The 16,186-nt window shown below is 41.2% G+C and overlaps 2 protein-coding genes across 2 annotated transcripts; one reads left to right on the top strand and one right to left on the bottom strand.

The window, feature by feature from the left end:
- Positions 1 to 458: 458 nt before the first annotated feature.
- Positions 459 to 1,442, bottom strand: LOC115046804 (trace amine-associated receptor 13c-like). The gene has a single exon (XM_029507428.1). The coding sequence runs from the start codon at positions 1,440 to 1,442 to the stop codon at positions 459 to 461; it is 984 nt and encodes a 327-aa protein (XP_029363288.1).
- A 9,641-nt stretch (positions 1,443 to 11,083) lies between these two features.
- On the top strand, positions 11,084 to 15,111 carry caly (calcyon neuron-specific vesicular protein). Its single transcript, XM_029511781.1, has 4 exons — positions 11,084 to 11,212; positions 11,804 to 11,920; positions 12,579 to 12,692; positions 14,857 to 15,111. Exons 1-4 carry the CDS (start codon positions 11,084 to 11,086, stop codon positions 15,109 to 15,111), a joined length of 615 nt encoding a protein of 204 aa, XP_029367641.1.
- The last annotated feature ends 1,075 nt before the right edge of the window (positions 15,112 to 16,186 follow it).

Here is a 16,186-nt window from a genome sequence, read left to right as displayed (position 1 = left end):
TTTGGATATTAGCTTTGCTACTTACAGCTTCAATGCATAATTCACTAGGTGTCCTAATATTCGTGTTTAAATGGATTTGCTGACAACAAATGTAATGAATTTCTCCAAATTCAAACATTTCTGTCCTTACATATTTACATCAATGCTACATGAACCAGAAAGATCACTTAGAATTGCATTTTTTTTTCTTTCTTGACAGAAAATTCTTGCATTTGCATCGATCACATAGCATTACATTTAATCAGTTTCACCTGACAAAATGTTTGTGGATAGATTAAACAGCTTTCACACTGAGTCTGAAATCCAGGAGAAATGGATAAATGAAATTATTTTTTTGTTTAAAATGTCAGTGAATTCAAATATTGTTGTTACAAACACATCACATCTAAATCACATTGTGTTGTTCAGGCACTTCAACACCCATGTAGACCAACAGATGTATAAAACAGAAAAAGTATTTAAAGTATATTTGCCTGAGATGAATCCTTCTCTAGTATCTTGAAGGAGACAATAAGCTTAATCCCTTTTCTAAACCACGTATAGAAAAAGGCGTATATGAGTGGGTTCAAACAAGAATTAAAATACAGCCAGTACACAAATGGCCAGAAGGAAGCGGTGTTTGAGGTGTCTTGTCCTGCAAGTGACGGATAATAATACGGACAGAAAGTTAACAGAAACACCAATATGACAATACCTAGAGTCCTGGCTGCTTTCTTCTCAGATTTCTTGGCAGTGATCGTTACTGAACCGCCCGCAACAGCTTTAACATGAGACTGCATGGCACGAGCCTGAGACACGGCCACAACAAACACTCTCATGTACAGAGCTACTATGACTGAGCAGGGGCTGATGAATGTGAACACAAGGTCAATGGCTCCAGAGATGTAGTTAATCACCACTAAACACTCCCCATAGCAGGAGCTGTGTCTGTCCGGGTGGCTCAGTTGGTCTTTTAGGATCAAGCTGTTGTAGAGGAGTGAGCAGGTCCAGCACAGAAACACACATACCTCGACTCTACTGCGGGTGATTTTGTTGGGGTACTGCAGAGGGTAACAAATGGCTACGTAACGGTCAATGGATATGAGCACCATGTTCCCCACGGAGGCCGAGGTGAGAGTGAATTCAATAATGTAAGACAGAGTGCACATGAGGTCGCCCAGCAGCCAGCAGCTTTCAATGAATCTCACTGTCTCCACAGGCATCACCAGCAGCCCCACCAGGAAGTCCGAGGCGGCCAGGGAGAGCAGGAGCAGGTTGGTGGGGGTGTGCAGCTGTCTGAAGTGCGAGATGGAGATGATGACCAGCAGGTTGAGAGCTACAGTGAGCACTGTGACAGAGGACAGCAGTGTGTAGAGGAGGACGGCCTCAGAGCGAGGCCGCAGTATACCTTTGCAGGAGGCGTTGAAGAGCTGAGGGTAGCAGAGCCCCAGGCTGTCCATCATCCAGCACGGAGGAGACAAGGTGAGCTGACCCTTCTGAGCAGCTCTTTGATTATAGCAGACGTACAATAGCTCATTTATCTCTGACCACACTCCCTGCTCCGTCCCCCTCAACTCCCCAGCTATCCCCTCCATCACCCTGCTACACTTCTTCCTCTGCTCTCTCTCTGCCTTTTCCCTCCTCCCTCCTTCATCTCCCCAGCTCTTCCTCAGCCCCATCCCCACCTTTCTCCATGATGCAACATGCTCGTTTCATTACAACTAAACCAACCTTTGTCTCAACTACAGCTTTGCTGTTGTTTTTTGATAGTTTAGTTTTTCCATTAAACTCAGGAACATCAATTCTGGAACTCAGTGAAACAAGTATTTCATCAGTCAACCAACACAAATATCCGGATTTATTGTGTTACTTTTGGATTTGTTACTCTGCGTGACAAACAAAAGTAGCAATTTGAATATCTCACATTGGACTCTGGCAAACTGAAATGTTTGATAAGATTTTGTCACTGAAGTTGTTGAATATTTAAGTTGATTACTCAGTTGAAATATTTAACTGGACCAGTTTGACTCAGTGATTAGAGCCCAAGAATCCACAGGTCATTGTTCATCTGAAACGTGCAGCTAGACTTGTTTTAATGCTTGACTCCTTTACGTCATCACACTTTCTCCACAAACGCCAACAAAAGGCCAGTTCACCACACTTTCCTTAAGATTTTTATGGAGCCATAGCCAATATTAACTGCTCTGTAAATTTTGTCTCTTGCATCTCGAATAAGGCAGCTACTGTTTACTGTCTCCTGTTTACTTCAGCTGCGGTGTTGCAGCACGATATTAAAGGATATTTAGTGGAAGCTGCTGACTTCAGTATGGCCCACACCCCAAGGCACAAAGATCAGAGGGGAGGTGAACACAGTCAGCCAGGTTGTGGTCTACTTGTGTACGTTGTCCTTGCCCAATCTGCACATCTGTCAGCAGAAAAGATCACAGTGTCACTGCTCAGTCACAAGTGCAAGTGATTTGTAACGTGCAGCCTCGGGATCTTGACACACACAGAAGTCACTCTGGAAAGACTGACTGAGTAGGAGGCTCAACCTTTGGTGGCTTTAACTGTGTCAAAACCACAGCTGGCTTTGAGAATCTTTACAAACTGGGACAGGTGAATGGATGTGGATATTTTCCCATTATGTTGTTGATCTAATAGAGTTGGAATATTAAGAAAGGTACACCAGATGGTGCCACAGCAGTTTCAAAGCACCTATTGTGTTCAGCCAGTTTAGCAGATTGACTATTGAAATCAGTTTGTATTTGTTCCTCATGTCCTTTTATGGACGTTCAAATTATTAATCCAATATTAACTTTATGATTTTGTTGCCAAAGATGCTCTTGTTTTGTTTTTTTTCCTCCTTTTAGTAATATATTTTTCATCAGTCTCATTTCCATCAGAATAGCGACTGCACTTTCCACATCCATGACGAGTAAATTGTTGTTGCCTGATCCAGGGAGAAGTGGTTGCATCATGTGTTGACATTTTTATCGTGTTTATTAACACCTTTGACTGAAATTCACCTGTGGTTTAATGTGTGATCAGGCATAATTGCAGAGCGTGTAAGCGTGCCCCATGGTGCACAACAAAGCCCTCAGCTTTCATGTTTGTTTGTCTGTGTCGAAAGTAATGTGTCCACTGAGGGACTGAAGAGTTCACTTCATGATTGTGTTGGTCCTAAATGATATCTTTGCATTATGTTTTCACATTTTACCTGATGCAATGGTTTGGCCATTTTTTTATTAGTTAAAAACCAGTCAGTTTTCGGCCAAAGACAGAGATGGCACTGTGGCATTGGTGATGTTGTGTCGTTTGAAAGTCCAGGTTATGTCTAGGTTTTACCACACAACATCTACACAATTCCTATAACTACTTCTTGCTTTAAAGAATTATTTATTTGCCATGTTTTCAGAAACACACAATTATATTTAAACTTACCAATTAAATTACCCAAACATTAGTATTAACAGACTTGCTGGCATTTAAGAGCATTTACAGCTGTATGCACAAGTTACATTCTGACAGAAGTTGTACTTATAATTTCAACCTGTCTAATTATCGCTCTCATGATGTGACATTTACCCTGTTTTGGGATTCATAAAATAGTGGAGTCACTGTTCCCTCTCTTTATCAACACATTACATGTGTGTATCAGGTCATCATAGGCCAAAAAATATTATCATGGTCCCAGAGCGCTCAACTGCTGATTTGAGATTTGTTCACCCAATAAGCACAATTAGTAGAAATTAATGAAGCAAAACAAATGTACTCATTTTAGATCAGGCGAACAGCAGACATTAGAGTAAATGAATATTTGACATTCTTATCTTTTCTGACTTCATTCCGTTGAGTGAGTAATTAATTAATTCTGTGCATTCATGAATTATGTCTTAATTACATTCAAAGTGAGTAATGAAATTGCAGGTCACGCTGTCTATCACGTTTTGGTGACCATTCCTCTTTGTTTCAAAAAGACTCAGAACTTAAAAAAAAAACCCCAAACAAACAAACAAACAAAGAAAAAAAAAAACAGGATCAAAAGCATCAGCCAACTTGCTTTAGTTTAACCTTTAAAATGATTTCCATTTCCTATAAATGTCCTGTTTCCAAAAAGAAATATTTTTTTTTTCCCTAACCCTTTGATCCTTTTAAGCATCTTAACACCAAGTGAGGCCACAGCAGAATTCAGGATTCTCAAAAGTACGGCCATTATGCCCTCAGCTTTTTTTATTTTTAATTTTCACTTTTTTTTCTATCAAATAATTAAAATGACCCTGTTTGATAAAAATTTCTTCATATTTATTAACAGTGCTAATGTCTTTTCCAACTTCCTTAAATTAAAAACATTGAACAAATACGGTCAAACAGCTCAGTTGGATTTTATGTGAGCCAGATGATGATGATTCATTATTATCTGCTTTGTAAATTCAGTTCCTACAAATTAAGAGATGTCAAAATATTTTTAAATACCCTCCCATAGATGTTGAAAACCATCAATCCCCAAAGCATAATCTTTTCATGTGTCTCAGAGTTTAATAAATGGTTTTCTAAAGTGGAAGAGTTGTGTTAACCCTCAAAGATAAACTTAGACAAACTTATCTGCTCTCTGTGAACTGACGGCTCAATAGGACACACACGGCACAAGCTGGACCTGCCTGCTGGGCCGCAGGAGCTGTCATTTAGATAGACCGACACTAGATGGCTCTGTTGGTAAAGCAGTTGACACTAATCAAATCAATTTGACAATTTTTGCACTTTGCCCGAGGAAATTTATACTTAAAAAAGTTTGTTAAGTTAAGTTATACTTAAAAAGTGCACAGAAAGTCATTTCTGCTACATGAATATATTATTTAGGATTTTCACAGGCAGCTCATACTATTGAGTAGTTCGACTGAGTTTTCACACCCATACATAATGTGATTTTTGTGTTATTTTGGATCCCTCGCCCACAATTATGGTTTCCAAACTTTCCAAGAAATGCACTGATAAAAAATACAGAGGATTATTGACCACTTGGCCTGTCCTGGAAAAACCTATAACTGCTAATAATTCTTAATCCATTAAAGCACGTTTATTACTTTTCAGCCATTTAGCTCATTCATATTTATGTGCTGGCTGCTTCAAAATCAGCCCGAATGGCATAAAATTGGAAAAGCTAAAAGCCTTAGTGTGCTTTTAGTAGGCTGTCACGATGGGACGAGGAGTGAAGCCAGAGGAGAGAGACATATTTTTTGAGCGCAAGGAAAGGTTAAACTGTTCTGTTGGGAGAGGGCGATGCTGTCTAGAAGACGAACTCTCCGTCCAGGAGGGAAGACGTGACGATCAGTGCTTTGTGGAATTAAAGAGGATTGAAGGATGGGTGACAGAAGAAACCTGAGCAGAGTAAAGAACGTCTTGAGTTTTATCCCACAGTATGAATGTTTGTACCTTAGATCCCACAGATTTATACTAATCTTCACCATCATTTACAGAAGTGACCTGAAAATAACCATTTGGGAGCAACTGTAATATTTAGTTTTGTTTCGCTTTTTTGTGTCTCTAACCTTTTTCTGTTGCATGAGCTGCTGTCAGTGTGTCCAAAGTCCATGAACGCTGGGTATTTTGATAATAAGCTATCTGAGTTGTGTGACATAGAGGTGAAAATCTGTGGGTAACTTTTGAGTAAAACAAGTAAAACCACAATGTGAGATTCACCGTAACCAAACTAATTTACCCCTCCATCAAACTGAAATATATATATATAAAAAAAAATTGCTATGTTTTAGAGATGCTTGTCACTTTAGCACCATATTAAAAGTTTATTTCATATTAAATTAATGGCTGTGAGAAAATACTGGGGACACAAGGAAGGACTGTGTCTTTATTATTCACTGTGAAAACCAACGCCTGTTCTTTTTTGATTTTTTTTTTTTTAACACATCAGCTCAGCTCTGCCTCAAATAAAACGAGAGAGGCTTTTAGTTGTGTGTTAATGCCTCCTCAGTCTAAATTCATAAATCTGTCTCTGAATGTAAATGTTTGATATTACATCAAAATAATTTTTTTTTATTAGTGAGCTCAGTTAATTTTATTGGTTGATAAAAATTTGAAAAGAATAATTTTTTTGTACTTTAGATACATGACAGCTTCTGTTCTTGATCTAATAACTGTAAAACTTCGGTTGATAATCAGCTTTTCCACATAGTTTGCACTTTATTTAGAACAAAACTAAAGTTTAATTTGTCGTTGTTTCGTTTTTAATATAAAGAAGAATTACATTATTATTATAATCCAAAACATATTTTTGTGAAATAAAAATATACATCGGTTACAAACTGTTATACAAAGTGTACAAGTAGAACTAACTGTATTTAATTGTGATTATAGAAAGCACAATTTCCGATACATAGAAATCTTGTTTTCCTCAATTGGTATGTGTGAAAATGCGATGAGTTTTAAAGAGAGACTCGATCTCAAGAAGAACAAATTAACAGGACGTCAGAAGGCTTTTAGACACAGTCACACACAAGTAAGCACATGCATGCCCACACATATTAACATGCCTCCTTTTACGCAGTTTTCCCTTCATCCACTGCGGCCTAATTGATTCTCGTTTTAATTATGTTGACCCAGACTCTGTCTCTCTTCTTCAGTGACAACAAAACCAGTGCAGGCCAGCAGTCTGCCTCTCACACTGTGAGGATGACACCTCCGTCTCCTCACAGAGGAACAAGTCGAGGATCCACTTTGATGTCTCTCCCCCGCAAAGGAAAGGTCAAAATAATAAATGTAGGCCCAATTGATGGGTTGGCAGGGGGGCGCGGGGGTTCAGTGCTGATTTTTGGACGAGTGCTCCCCTAAAGGCATAATGAATTCATACAGTCAGGCACAGCCAAAGAGGAAAACAGCGTGAGTCCTCTTTCCATGAAAAGGTTGGTCTAAATCTGCCGGCGAGTCTGGCTCCTGCTTCCCACTCATTCTCCGACGCAGAGCTCTCTCCTTTCTCTCTCTCACACACAGGCCTGTGTCACACGCACACAAACAGCTCTGTCTTTGACTTGCACCTCTGACTATTTCTCACCTCCTCCTCATCATCACAATGAGACTTTTGGTTCAAGACATATAACCCCAGAAATATACAAACGCTTCAACATGTCATTCAGGTCAGGGCATCTTTTTCTAGGTCAAAGAAAATACTGAGCTACACCTCTCTTCTGCTGACCTTTGACCTCCTGTCTATCATTATCAACTGTTGTTGTTAAGCTGGAGAACTTTCTCTCACAGTCTGGTGAGATGTATGTAAAATTATTCACAGACACTCACGAAGAGTATTTCCTTTTTACCTGAAACTTTGACCATTACAAATCACCACAGCTTGGGTGGGATATTTCAGTAAACTTACATGTTAGGGTGACTGAATGTCATCTAACTTGAGTAAAAGATGCACTCCGTCAGAGTAAAAATAGTCTATTTTAAATCACAGCATTAAGTACATCCTACTTAAGTTATTTAAAACCCTTTTAGAAAGTTGTATCATGGCTTACTACACCAGCATGTCAGCAAAAGTTTAATGTCAATGAGGTTAATGCCACTTTATTTAAAGTATTATTATTTCATAAGTTAATCATATGTATGATAAGGCTTAACCTTCATGGACAACTCTTTCCTGAGTAAGCAGTGGGATATAAATATATAATAACTGGTGATGCACTTTGTATTAATGTAGCCTATTTATAAACTGATGCCGTACAACAAAACAGAAAAAAGAAATTGTGGAGTGTAAGCAGAAAGTAAATGGAAATATCAAAGCTGCCACTGGAGTCCAGGATTGGCACAAAACTCACTGTGATTGAAGAAAATTGAGAAATTAAAGGGTTAATATTTGTCCCTAAGTTTGTCCCTAACTTATTTTAAATACAGAATGAGTCGTTGTCGTGTATTTTCAGTATTGTGTGTGTGTGTGTGTGTGCATGTGAGTGTATTAAATTTGCTGTAAACACACTCCAGCAGAAATACACTCTTTCCGACTCTTCGCAGTCAGAGAGGAAACCCGCACTGTGTTGATGACCAACACTCAGATATGACTGTGTTGTTTTGTTTCGTTTTGTTTCTTCCCCCCCCAGCAGACAAACACGCAACATCCTGATCGGCAGAGTTTTGGGATGCGCGTTCACACGGAGCTGCCAGCTTCCCTCCGGAGGACGGAGCCGCTCCGGGCTCCATCACATGCGCGGTCCTGCAGTGAGTCACGCATCACCACGGCAACCGGCTCTCACACCGAGTCCGATCCCATCCGGAGGCTGACCGGACGGACACACGCACGGAGACAGCTCCCGGAGCCGCCACAGTAAGTTTCCTCTGCCCGCTCCGCGGTGCCTCTCTGCGGTCACACCGGTCTGCAGCCACCCGCTGAATATTCCGCTGCTCCACAGACAGATAGATGTTTCTTCATGTGAAGGGCTGAAGGATTAAGGACAGGGAGAGTTCACAGGTTCTCATCCGCTTTGGAGAAAAGAAATGGGACAAAGCATCCCACATTTATCATGGTGCTGTGTGTGTGTGTGTGTGTGTGTGTGTGTGTGTGTGTGTGTGTGTGACAGCATGAATGGCTTTGTAATTTGCGCTACACCTCCACGTTACAGGAGCTGATAGTGTGAATGCTGTGTTTTGATTTATGTCTTGAGGCTGGCAGCTAAGTTCAAAAAACAATGCAGGAAATAGGCAGTTTGAGACATCATCCAAGTAACCTGTTTTAAAAATGGACATGGTAACACTTAATTCAGAGCAACAAAATGCACAAAGATTTAGTTTTGTCAGCCTTTCATCTCCTTCATAAGTCTCTGCTCCATCATTCTGGCTGCACAGTCTGTGTGTCTTGTTGCAGCAGTATTCAATGCAGCAAGTCGAGATATGCATGGCCAGTGAACCCTGAAGAACTTGAGAAGCAGAGGCTGCGGAATCAGTTGGCTCCGTCCAATTCTTAACACAGCAAGAATTCGCCTTCAGAAAGCTGCATCTTCACCACCTGGTCTGTTCGGGGGGTGCACCTGACTGTGTCAATGACGAATTAAGATGTGAGGTCATGCCTTCACCGTGATATCACCAGTCTTTAATGGGGAATGGATTTCGATTGAAAAGTGGTGGCTGTGCATAAAAAGATGTCATCTGCAGCTCCTCCACTTGCTGGACCTGCTTCCTGTCAGCTTGTGGGAGCGCCGGGTGTTTTGACAGCAACGCTCGCCTCATTTGTTAATCACAGATGCAGGATGATTCATCGTGCCAACATTTCCCTCCAAATGTGGGGAGGAAAGATGGTGGTCAGCACAGATGACCATTTGGACCACCCACTCACCACATGCACACGCAAGAAAGACAATTCAGTCTTGTCTGTATTCCACGAGTAATATTCCTTAAATTAAATCAACATTGTAACCAGCTCTGTCCTGTAGACAGTATGTAGTAGAGGTGATTAATTTGTACTTTTATCCTTAATCAATTGGTTTGTAGGTCGGCACTTCAACAACTCCGGGTAATGGAGTGATTATTGGACGACAGACAAATTATACTTCAAAATCACCAATATTATTTTTACACAAGGTTTCCTCTTGACGACAGCGTGCATACTGTATATATGTCCATCTTTTCCAGATTAGTCGCCCACAGTACATGTGTCTCGTGGCCTTTGTTAATGATCCTGCGTCTTCTTTATCAAAAACACGTTTCCTGTGCAATGGGGAGTTCTCCTGCAGCATAAAAGCTGTAACTCTTAGCCTCCTAGTGTGCGTATCGCCATTGTGAGTCACTGGCGTCAGCGGGCCTGTGGGGTCTTTGGCTGGGGGAAGGTGTTGTGTTGCACTGTGTGAATGAGATAAGTGGCTGCTCACCTCTTCCCTCCACTTTCAGATTAACATTTGATCGTGGAGACAAAACGCAGCTTTATCGGAGCAGGGAGGCATTCAGGGCCGTGCTGGTGCTGGCTGATTTGTATTCCAATGCTGATTATAAACATTAGAGTTAACACCCTGGTGGAGGAGATGGGGCTGAGTTATACAAGATGAATCATGCACAGCACTTATGAAACATGTTTATTATAGACTGATGGGCTTGACAAACCGGAGGACAGCAGACTTCCCTGTGAGAATCGCTGCAAGCGCAGAAGTCTGTAGTTATTTCAAAACGCCTCCACTTCAAACTACGTAATTATATTTCTGCTGTCCATGACTACACTGAATTAGTCCCTGGGTCATTATTAAAGCCACAGCTCAAAGTCCGGCGGTTTTCTGTTTTGTTGACACTTGGATAACACTCATAGTCAATATGTGGCTGAAACTAGCAGCCTGTGAGCTTAGCTTAGCATAAAGACTGAAGAAAGACAAAAAAAGCTCACTTTGCTGTGTTTACACATAAAAAAAAATGAATCTCTCTGCACCTCTAAAGATCCCTAACTACAGCACTGCATCTCTTTGATTTAAGCTGTGTAAAGATAAAGTTTTATGCCATTATTAGGCACACTCTTATTGCCCTGAACTCAATAACTCAATCAACTAACATATACACAGTGACAAATGCTGCAAAGCTCCTGCTTAGTGGTAATGTATATATAATGTCAGCCATGTTCACCATGTCACTGAAGCATGGTAACATGCTAACATTTCCAATGAGCGCTTAAGACAAAGCCGAGCTGAGGAAAATGGAGAAGTCACTAATTCAGGCTTCTGCTCGCAGACTAAAGTGCAAGACTGGTTGGATTGTGACTTGCCTGTGTTGCAAAAGGAAAAGTCAGAGGGGTTCATCCTTTGGGCACCATGAATGTCTGCACAAAATATCACAGCAATGCATAGAGTTGTTGAGATATTTCAGCCAGAAAAATACCAGTTTCCATCTTCAGAGCATCTTTTCCTGCCATGGCTGAAAGCTGACTTCCTTTGATTTGATGTATTATTCCCACCATGTCCTGCTTTTACACATCACACTGTCATCGCTTTCTTGGCAGGATCCTTGGTTCAAACTACAAGCCGCACTGTCACATTTGGTTACAGCACACAGTCTGAGTCAGACTGATTTGAGCTGTCCATTCCTGCTTTTCAGATCCAACCAGGCATTTTCAGGCAGCTGAGGAGCAATGGTGAAGCTGGGCAGTAATCTGTCTGAAAAGCTGGAGAAGCAGCCATCTGCAGATGACGGCTTTGATAACATCCCCCTCATCACACCCCTGGAGGTCAACCAGCTCCAGGAGTCGTTCGCAGACAAGGTAAGTACTAAGCCTATAAAGTGTATTTTTATGCGCCTGCCCACTCATGTTTGTTCTACTCTGAAATACCGTTTCTAAGTTGCACAACAGCCACAAAAAATAAACAATGCGTTCCAGCATTACAGAAATAGCCTGAGGATTTCACGTCACTGCAGAATATGTCTGGACACCAACCACTGAATTAATGTGGGTGTACTTACCTTTCCGGCATCAGTCCCAACACCAAGGCAGCTGTATTTACCTTCTTTTTCTTCTTCTGGGGTTAAAACCTTGGCACCAGCTTGTGCGACGTAAGCATTTCATTGAATGCATAATGCAAAAAGAAAGAATCATATTTTGGCTGGATGATGTACTCAGCAGCACAGGATGTTCAACTGTGTTAAACCATCAACATAAAAAAACACTGTGGCTCTCGAATCTGTTTTTTAAGGCATCAGCTGAAACTGGCTGCTTTTGTAAATTATGCACTCACATTTCAAGAGCAGCTGAGCCGTGTTTTCGCCAGATAACCAAATAATTGCTGATTTGGAAGTCCGAGTGTTTTTTTTTCTCCAGGAGAGTCACAGTGAGAGATCATTGTTTCTTTCTCAGATTACTGTGAGGACATCAACACAGTACCAGCTGCAGCAGAAGAAGAACAAGCTGTACGTGCCAAACATCAAGAAACTGAATATCAACTTCTACAGCGATGTTTCAGAGAAAGCCAAGGTACAGTAACAAGCATGGCTGTATAATGACGGCTCTGGCATCATTTGAATATCATTTCTTGTTCAAGCAATGAAAAGGCTAAAGCCATCATTGAAACTATCCCATTAACAAGTTTAACGTGCCTTAACCTTTAAGCTGCCATATCTTCTCTGCGCCATACAGCTTCCTGCACATCAGTGAGCTTCACCATGGCACTCACCGTGTCCACATGACTCCAGAGCGTAGTGTACTAACTACTGCTAGTTTGAAAACTGCAGCGCTGTGTTGTAGTCTCAGCAGGAAAATATGGAGACCTTTGGACCTTTGGAAGACGTAGACCCTCACAGTCGCTCCCTCATTGGGTACAATCAGTTTCCACCACCAGTGATTAAAGTCACTTCAATAACAAATTACACATGTTGCTGAGCTTTCTGTGTTGGCTGGCAGCTGTTGTTCAGTTAAAGTCTTTATTTTAAAACAAAAACTCCCCGAAATGATTTGTGTAAGCAACCAGCTACAGAGTAGACAATCTATCTCCTCTCTTACACCAATTTGTACATGCTCAGTACACGTGAAAGGTCACGGATGCGATTTCATCTGTAGCGTAGTGTGGGCATAAATGTTTCTCACAGGTGTGTATAGTACGTGTGTATGAGTTCATGTCTGTGTTGTTGGTTAGATCACAGGTCTGATCCTCATCACACTGGCCTTCTTGACCAGCCTGCTCCTCCTGCTCATGTACAAAGCCATGTGGTACGACCAACTTACCTGTCCAGTGGGCTTTATCCTGAGGGTAGGCTCGCACACACATGCACACAGATACACAGGCCATTCATTCATTTAGTTTTATCCATTTGTGTATTTACATGGACAAAGGAAATATGAATATCTTCATGCTTCAGTGTCTTCCTGCAGTTAATCAGAGACAAACAAGAGCTGCTCCCATCAGAGTGCAATCCTCAAAAATCAGTCCTCTTTTTGCATAGTGAAGGCCGAAGTTGACTGTGCGACAACAACTCAAAATCATCTGATGTCCTGTTTCTTGGCGAGCCAGCAAATCACTCACTTCAGGAGGATTCTCTGGAAACTGGATATGGAGACCCAAACTCATTATCCCCAAATGGCACCTTGGGGGCATCATGTACTAAGCCAGAGCTGCTGCACATTAGTTAAAGAGCCTATCCTGCAGAGGAAAATGAGAGCTCGGGAGACGAAGAGGGAGAGGGAGCTTGCTTTCTGCTCAGGCAAAGACCGGGACACCTGCCTGTGAATTGGAGGGGTCTTTAATTAGGGCTGAGCGTGACTAAACTGTGATTAAAGGTTTAACAGTGAGGGGGGAAACAAGGAAGGGAAAGGGGGAGGGTGGACCTTCCGGCAAGGCTTTTGAAGTTTTTGTCGGTTACAGTTGCTTTCAGCATTTTTTCCTGTTAATGTGTTGTTGGAGACATAAAAAGAGGAGTGAGGACGGAGGGTGGCGCAGTCACCGCTGTGCTTTTGAGGGGCTCGGCTCCTCACTGTGAGTGAAGGTCAGATAGTGGATCCTCCGAGGGGTTGTGCTCGTGAGGTTGGCACAACAAACTGTGTTCCTTCCAAAATATCGAATTAACAGGCTGCTTGATCTAATCTAACCAAGTGGTCTCATGCGGCACGGCCTCACTTCAAAAACACGTCAACTTTGCTTTCTAAATATTCTTCCAAAGGATGCTTTTTCCGTAAGTGAAAACAGGGCTGGTAACCATGGTGTGTTAGTAGGCTACTGTAAGTCTTTAACTACATCTGTTCATGAGGATGAAGAAAACCCCCGTTGTCAGAAGGCATTTTCACTCCTTTGATCTGATTTGTAGAAACGTTTGCTGAGCAGATTATTGAAGAAAAACTTACTTTGACCATCACACTAACATTTGTTCTCACTTGTTTCCCCCAGTAGAGAGTTGAAACAGGTCTCAGATAAAAATCTGCTTGTTTCTATTGCCTCTTTGACTTTACAGTCGAGACTTAATAGCCCAGGTTTCTGTGAAGGTGGTGGAATTCTGCGACATTTTATATCGGTGAAAGTTGTAAAGACATGAAACCAGTGTTAATTTTTCCATCAAATTCATTTTAAAGCCTACAATATCAATCTTTAAAGAACTGGAATACAAACAATTTGCTGCTTGCTTTTTGTCACATTTAACAAAGCTGGAAAAAACAAGCAAGTTACAAGTCCATAATAACATCTCCTTCTGTTTTGTTCTCTGCGTATTTTGGACAGGTGCTCTACGGTTTCCTTTTCTTAGTGGTTTCCCACATTGCTATGCATCCCTGTGTTTTTCAGACCTGAGCTTCAGAGTTCATTCTTCAACTTGGATATTTTTCAACCAGCTGTACTTTCAAATACTTACAATACTTACTTAAAAATGTCCCTGATAAACTTCATCTGCTGATAAACACCATGAGATGTACTTGAGGAGAAGCTGGACATGAGTTTTGATTTACTTATCGTAGATTTTACCTCTCTTCTTTCTTGCCTCCTGCGCAGGGCTAAAATTTCTTTTCAGGATCTTCTTCTCTTCAGAAAGACCCACGACCCATTACATTAAGACCTCTATGTTCTTCTCACAGAAAAATGAGAACGCTCTGTAGACGGGCCATAGTCACCCATTTCTATTCACACCTCAGCAAATAAAATACATAAGTGGCTGCTACTGAAATCATTTTTAATTACTTCGCTATTTTTTTTTTTTTTTTTAAAACCCTTTTTCACATTTAGACCCACACATAGACCAGAACACAGTAAAGTCTTTCTGCATACAAAAGCTTCCACGGGAACTGCTGTTTAATGCTAATCTGCATTTCATGATTTCACCTCTCTGCCCTCAAGTTTCATCGGCATTGACCTTCTGTTGAAGACTTTTTCTGTGTCATTAGAATTGGAACAGTGTGCCAATTAAAGAAATCTTGTTTTTCGCCCGACGCAGCAGAAGCACTGCACCCCGGCAGCTCTGGAGATGTACTACACTGAGCAGCAGCAGCAGCAGCAGCAGCAGGATCCAGGGGCCCATGGTAGCACTGACACTGGGTTGTACGCTGCTCTCAGCCACCTCAACCAGGTGAAGAGGCCTGGATCTGAGCTGCCATCACCATGGTTGCCAGTCATCAGTGCTCTGAAAGAGGCTGAGGTGGCCAAACAAGGCAGCGAGCTCCCGAAAGGAGAGATGGAGGGAGAGAAGTGAAGGGTCTGAAGGAAATGCAAAGATGGAAATGATGGTGGGACCGTACGTACCATCGGTTACTGATGTGTGTGTGTGTGCGCGTGTCTGTGTGTATGTTTGTATGTAACTAAGACACTCTATTGACCACAACTTAATCAATTTCAGCTTATATCTGCTATAAGCTTATATCAGCTTATATTCTGTTAATATTTAATGTAAGCTAAGACCCAACTGCAGGAGTGTATGTGTGTGTATGTGTGTGTTTTTGTGTTGTGGTTAGAGGCAGGAATGTCATAAAAATGTTGGAGAATGTGTCTGACTTTTACAGTGTTACTGAGTCATGGGAAAACTCCAACCGCGCTCTGTGTCTGCATGTGTACACTCATGTAAATATACTGTAAATCCACATTTACACTCACATCGTGTGTGTCTTTGTGTGCATACAATGTATGATGTGCACTCTTGTCTGAGAAAGCAAAGCAAAGTGAGAGCTCAGAGTGGGAAGTTAAAATAGCAAGTTTTTTTTTTTTTTTTTAAATGAGACTCCAAGTTATTCCTCATTATGCCACCTTGTTATCTCACCTATCTATTAATTTCTTCTTCGATAGGAAGGTAGGAAATACTCCGTGAATGTGCTCACTCTCTTGCCATTAAGATAAAGAGCTAAAAATGTCCATTTTAATATTCGATGAAACGATGAAATGAGTTGATTCTACGTCGCATCGTCTCAGAACTGCTCATTATGTTTCGGTGAAATTGAAGTCTGCTGAAAGTGCAGTCTGAAATCATACTCACATGGCAGCTTTGGAAACATCAAATCATCAGAAATGTGTAAAAAAAATGTCCTTGGGTTATTGTGTGTGGAGCAAATAGCCAAAAGTTTCCAAGTGTCCAGTGTCCAGCTAGCTGAGTGGCTATAATAGTTTCCCAAGACACTGCATATTTGAAGAATCCTGTGGTCTACTGTAATTATGGATGAAAGGCAAGAAACCTCTACGTTTCAGTAATTCCAAATGTTCCTGATTGTAAAATCTAGCTAATTATGTTCATCCAATTTTATTTCTGGTGTTCCTGTAATTACTCTATATTAACATAT

The sequence above is a fragment of the Echeneis naucrates genome, chromosome 1 (assembly GCF_900963305.1).
Source record: "Echeneis naucrates chromosome 1, fEcheNa1.1, whole genome shotgun sequence".
NCBI classification, from domain to species: domain Eukaryota; kingdom Metazoa; phylum Chordata; class Actinopteri; order Carangiformes; family Echeneidae; genus Echeneis; species Echeneis naucrates.
Note: the sequence above shows the minus strand (reverse complement) of the source record. Positions and strands in the feature narration are given on the sequence as shown.

Excerpts from the sequence above, each read along its gene's own strand:
- LOC115046804 (XM_029507428.1), bottom strand. The coding sequence starts at position 1,442 with ATGATGGACAGCCTGGGGCTCTGCTACCCTCAGCTCTTCAACGCCTCC.
- caly (XM_029511781.1), top strand. The coding sequence starts at position 11,084 with ATGGTGAAGCTGGGCAGTAATCTGTCTGAAAAGCTGGAGAAGCAGCCA. Across the intron at positions 11,213-11,803 it reads AGGAGTCGTTCGCAGACAAG|ATTACTGTGAGGACATCAAC; the intron begins GTAAGTACTAAG and ends TTTCTTTCTCAG. Across the intron at positions 11,921-12,578 it reads ATGTTTCAGAGAAAGCCAAG|ATCACAGGTCTGATCCTCAT; the intron begins GTACAGTAACAA and ends GTTGTTGGTTAG.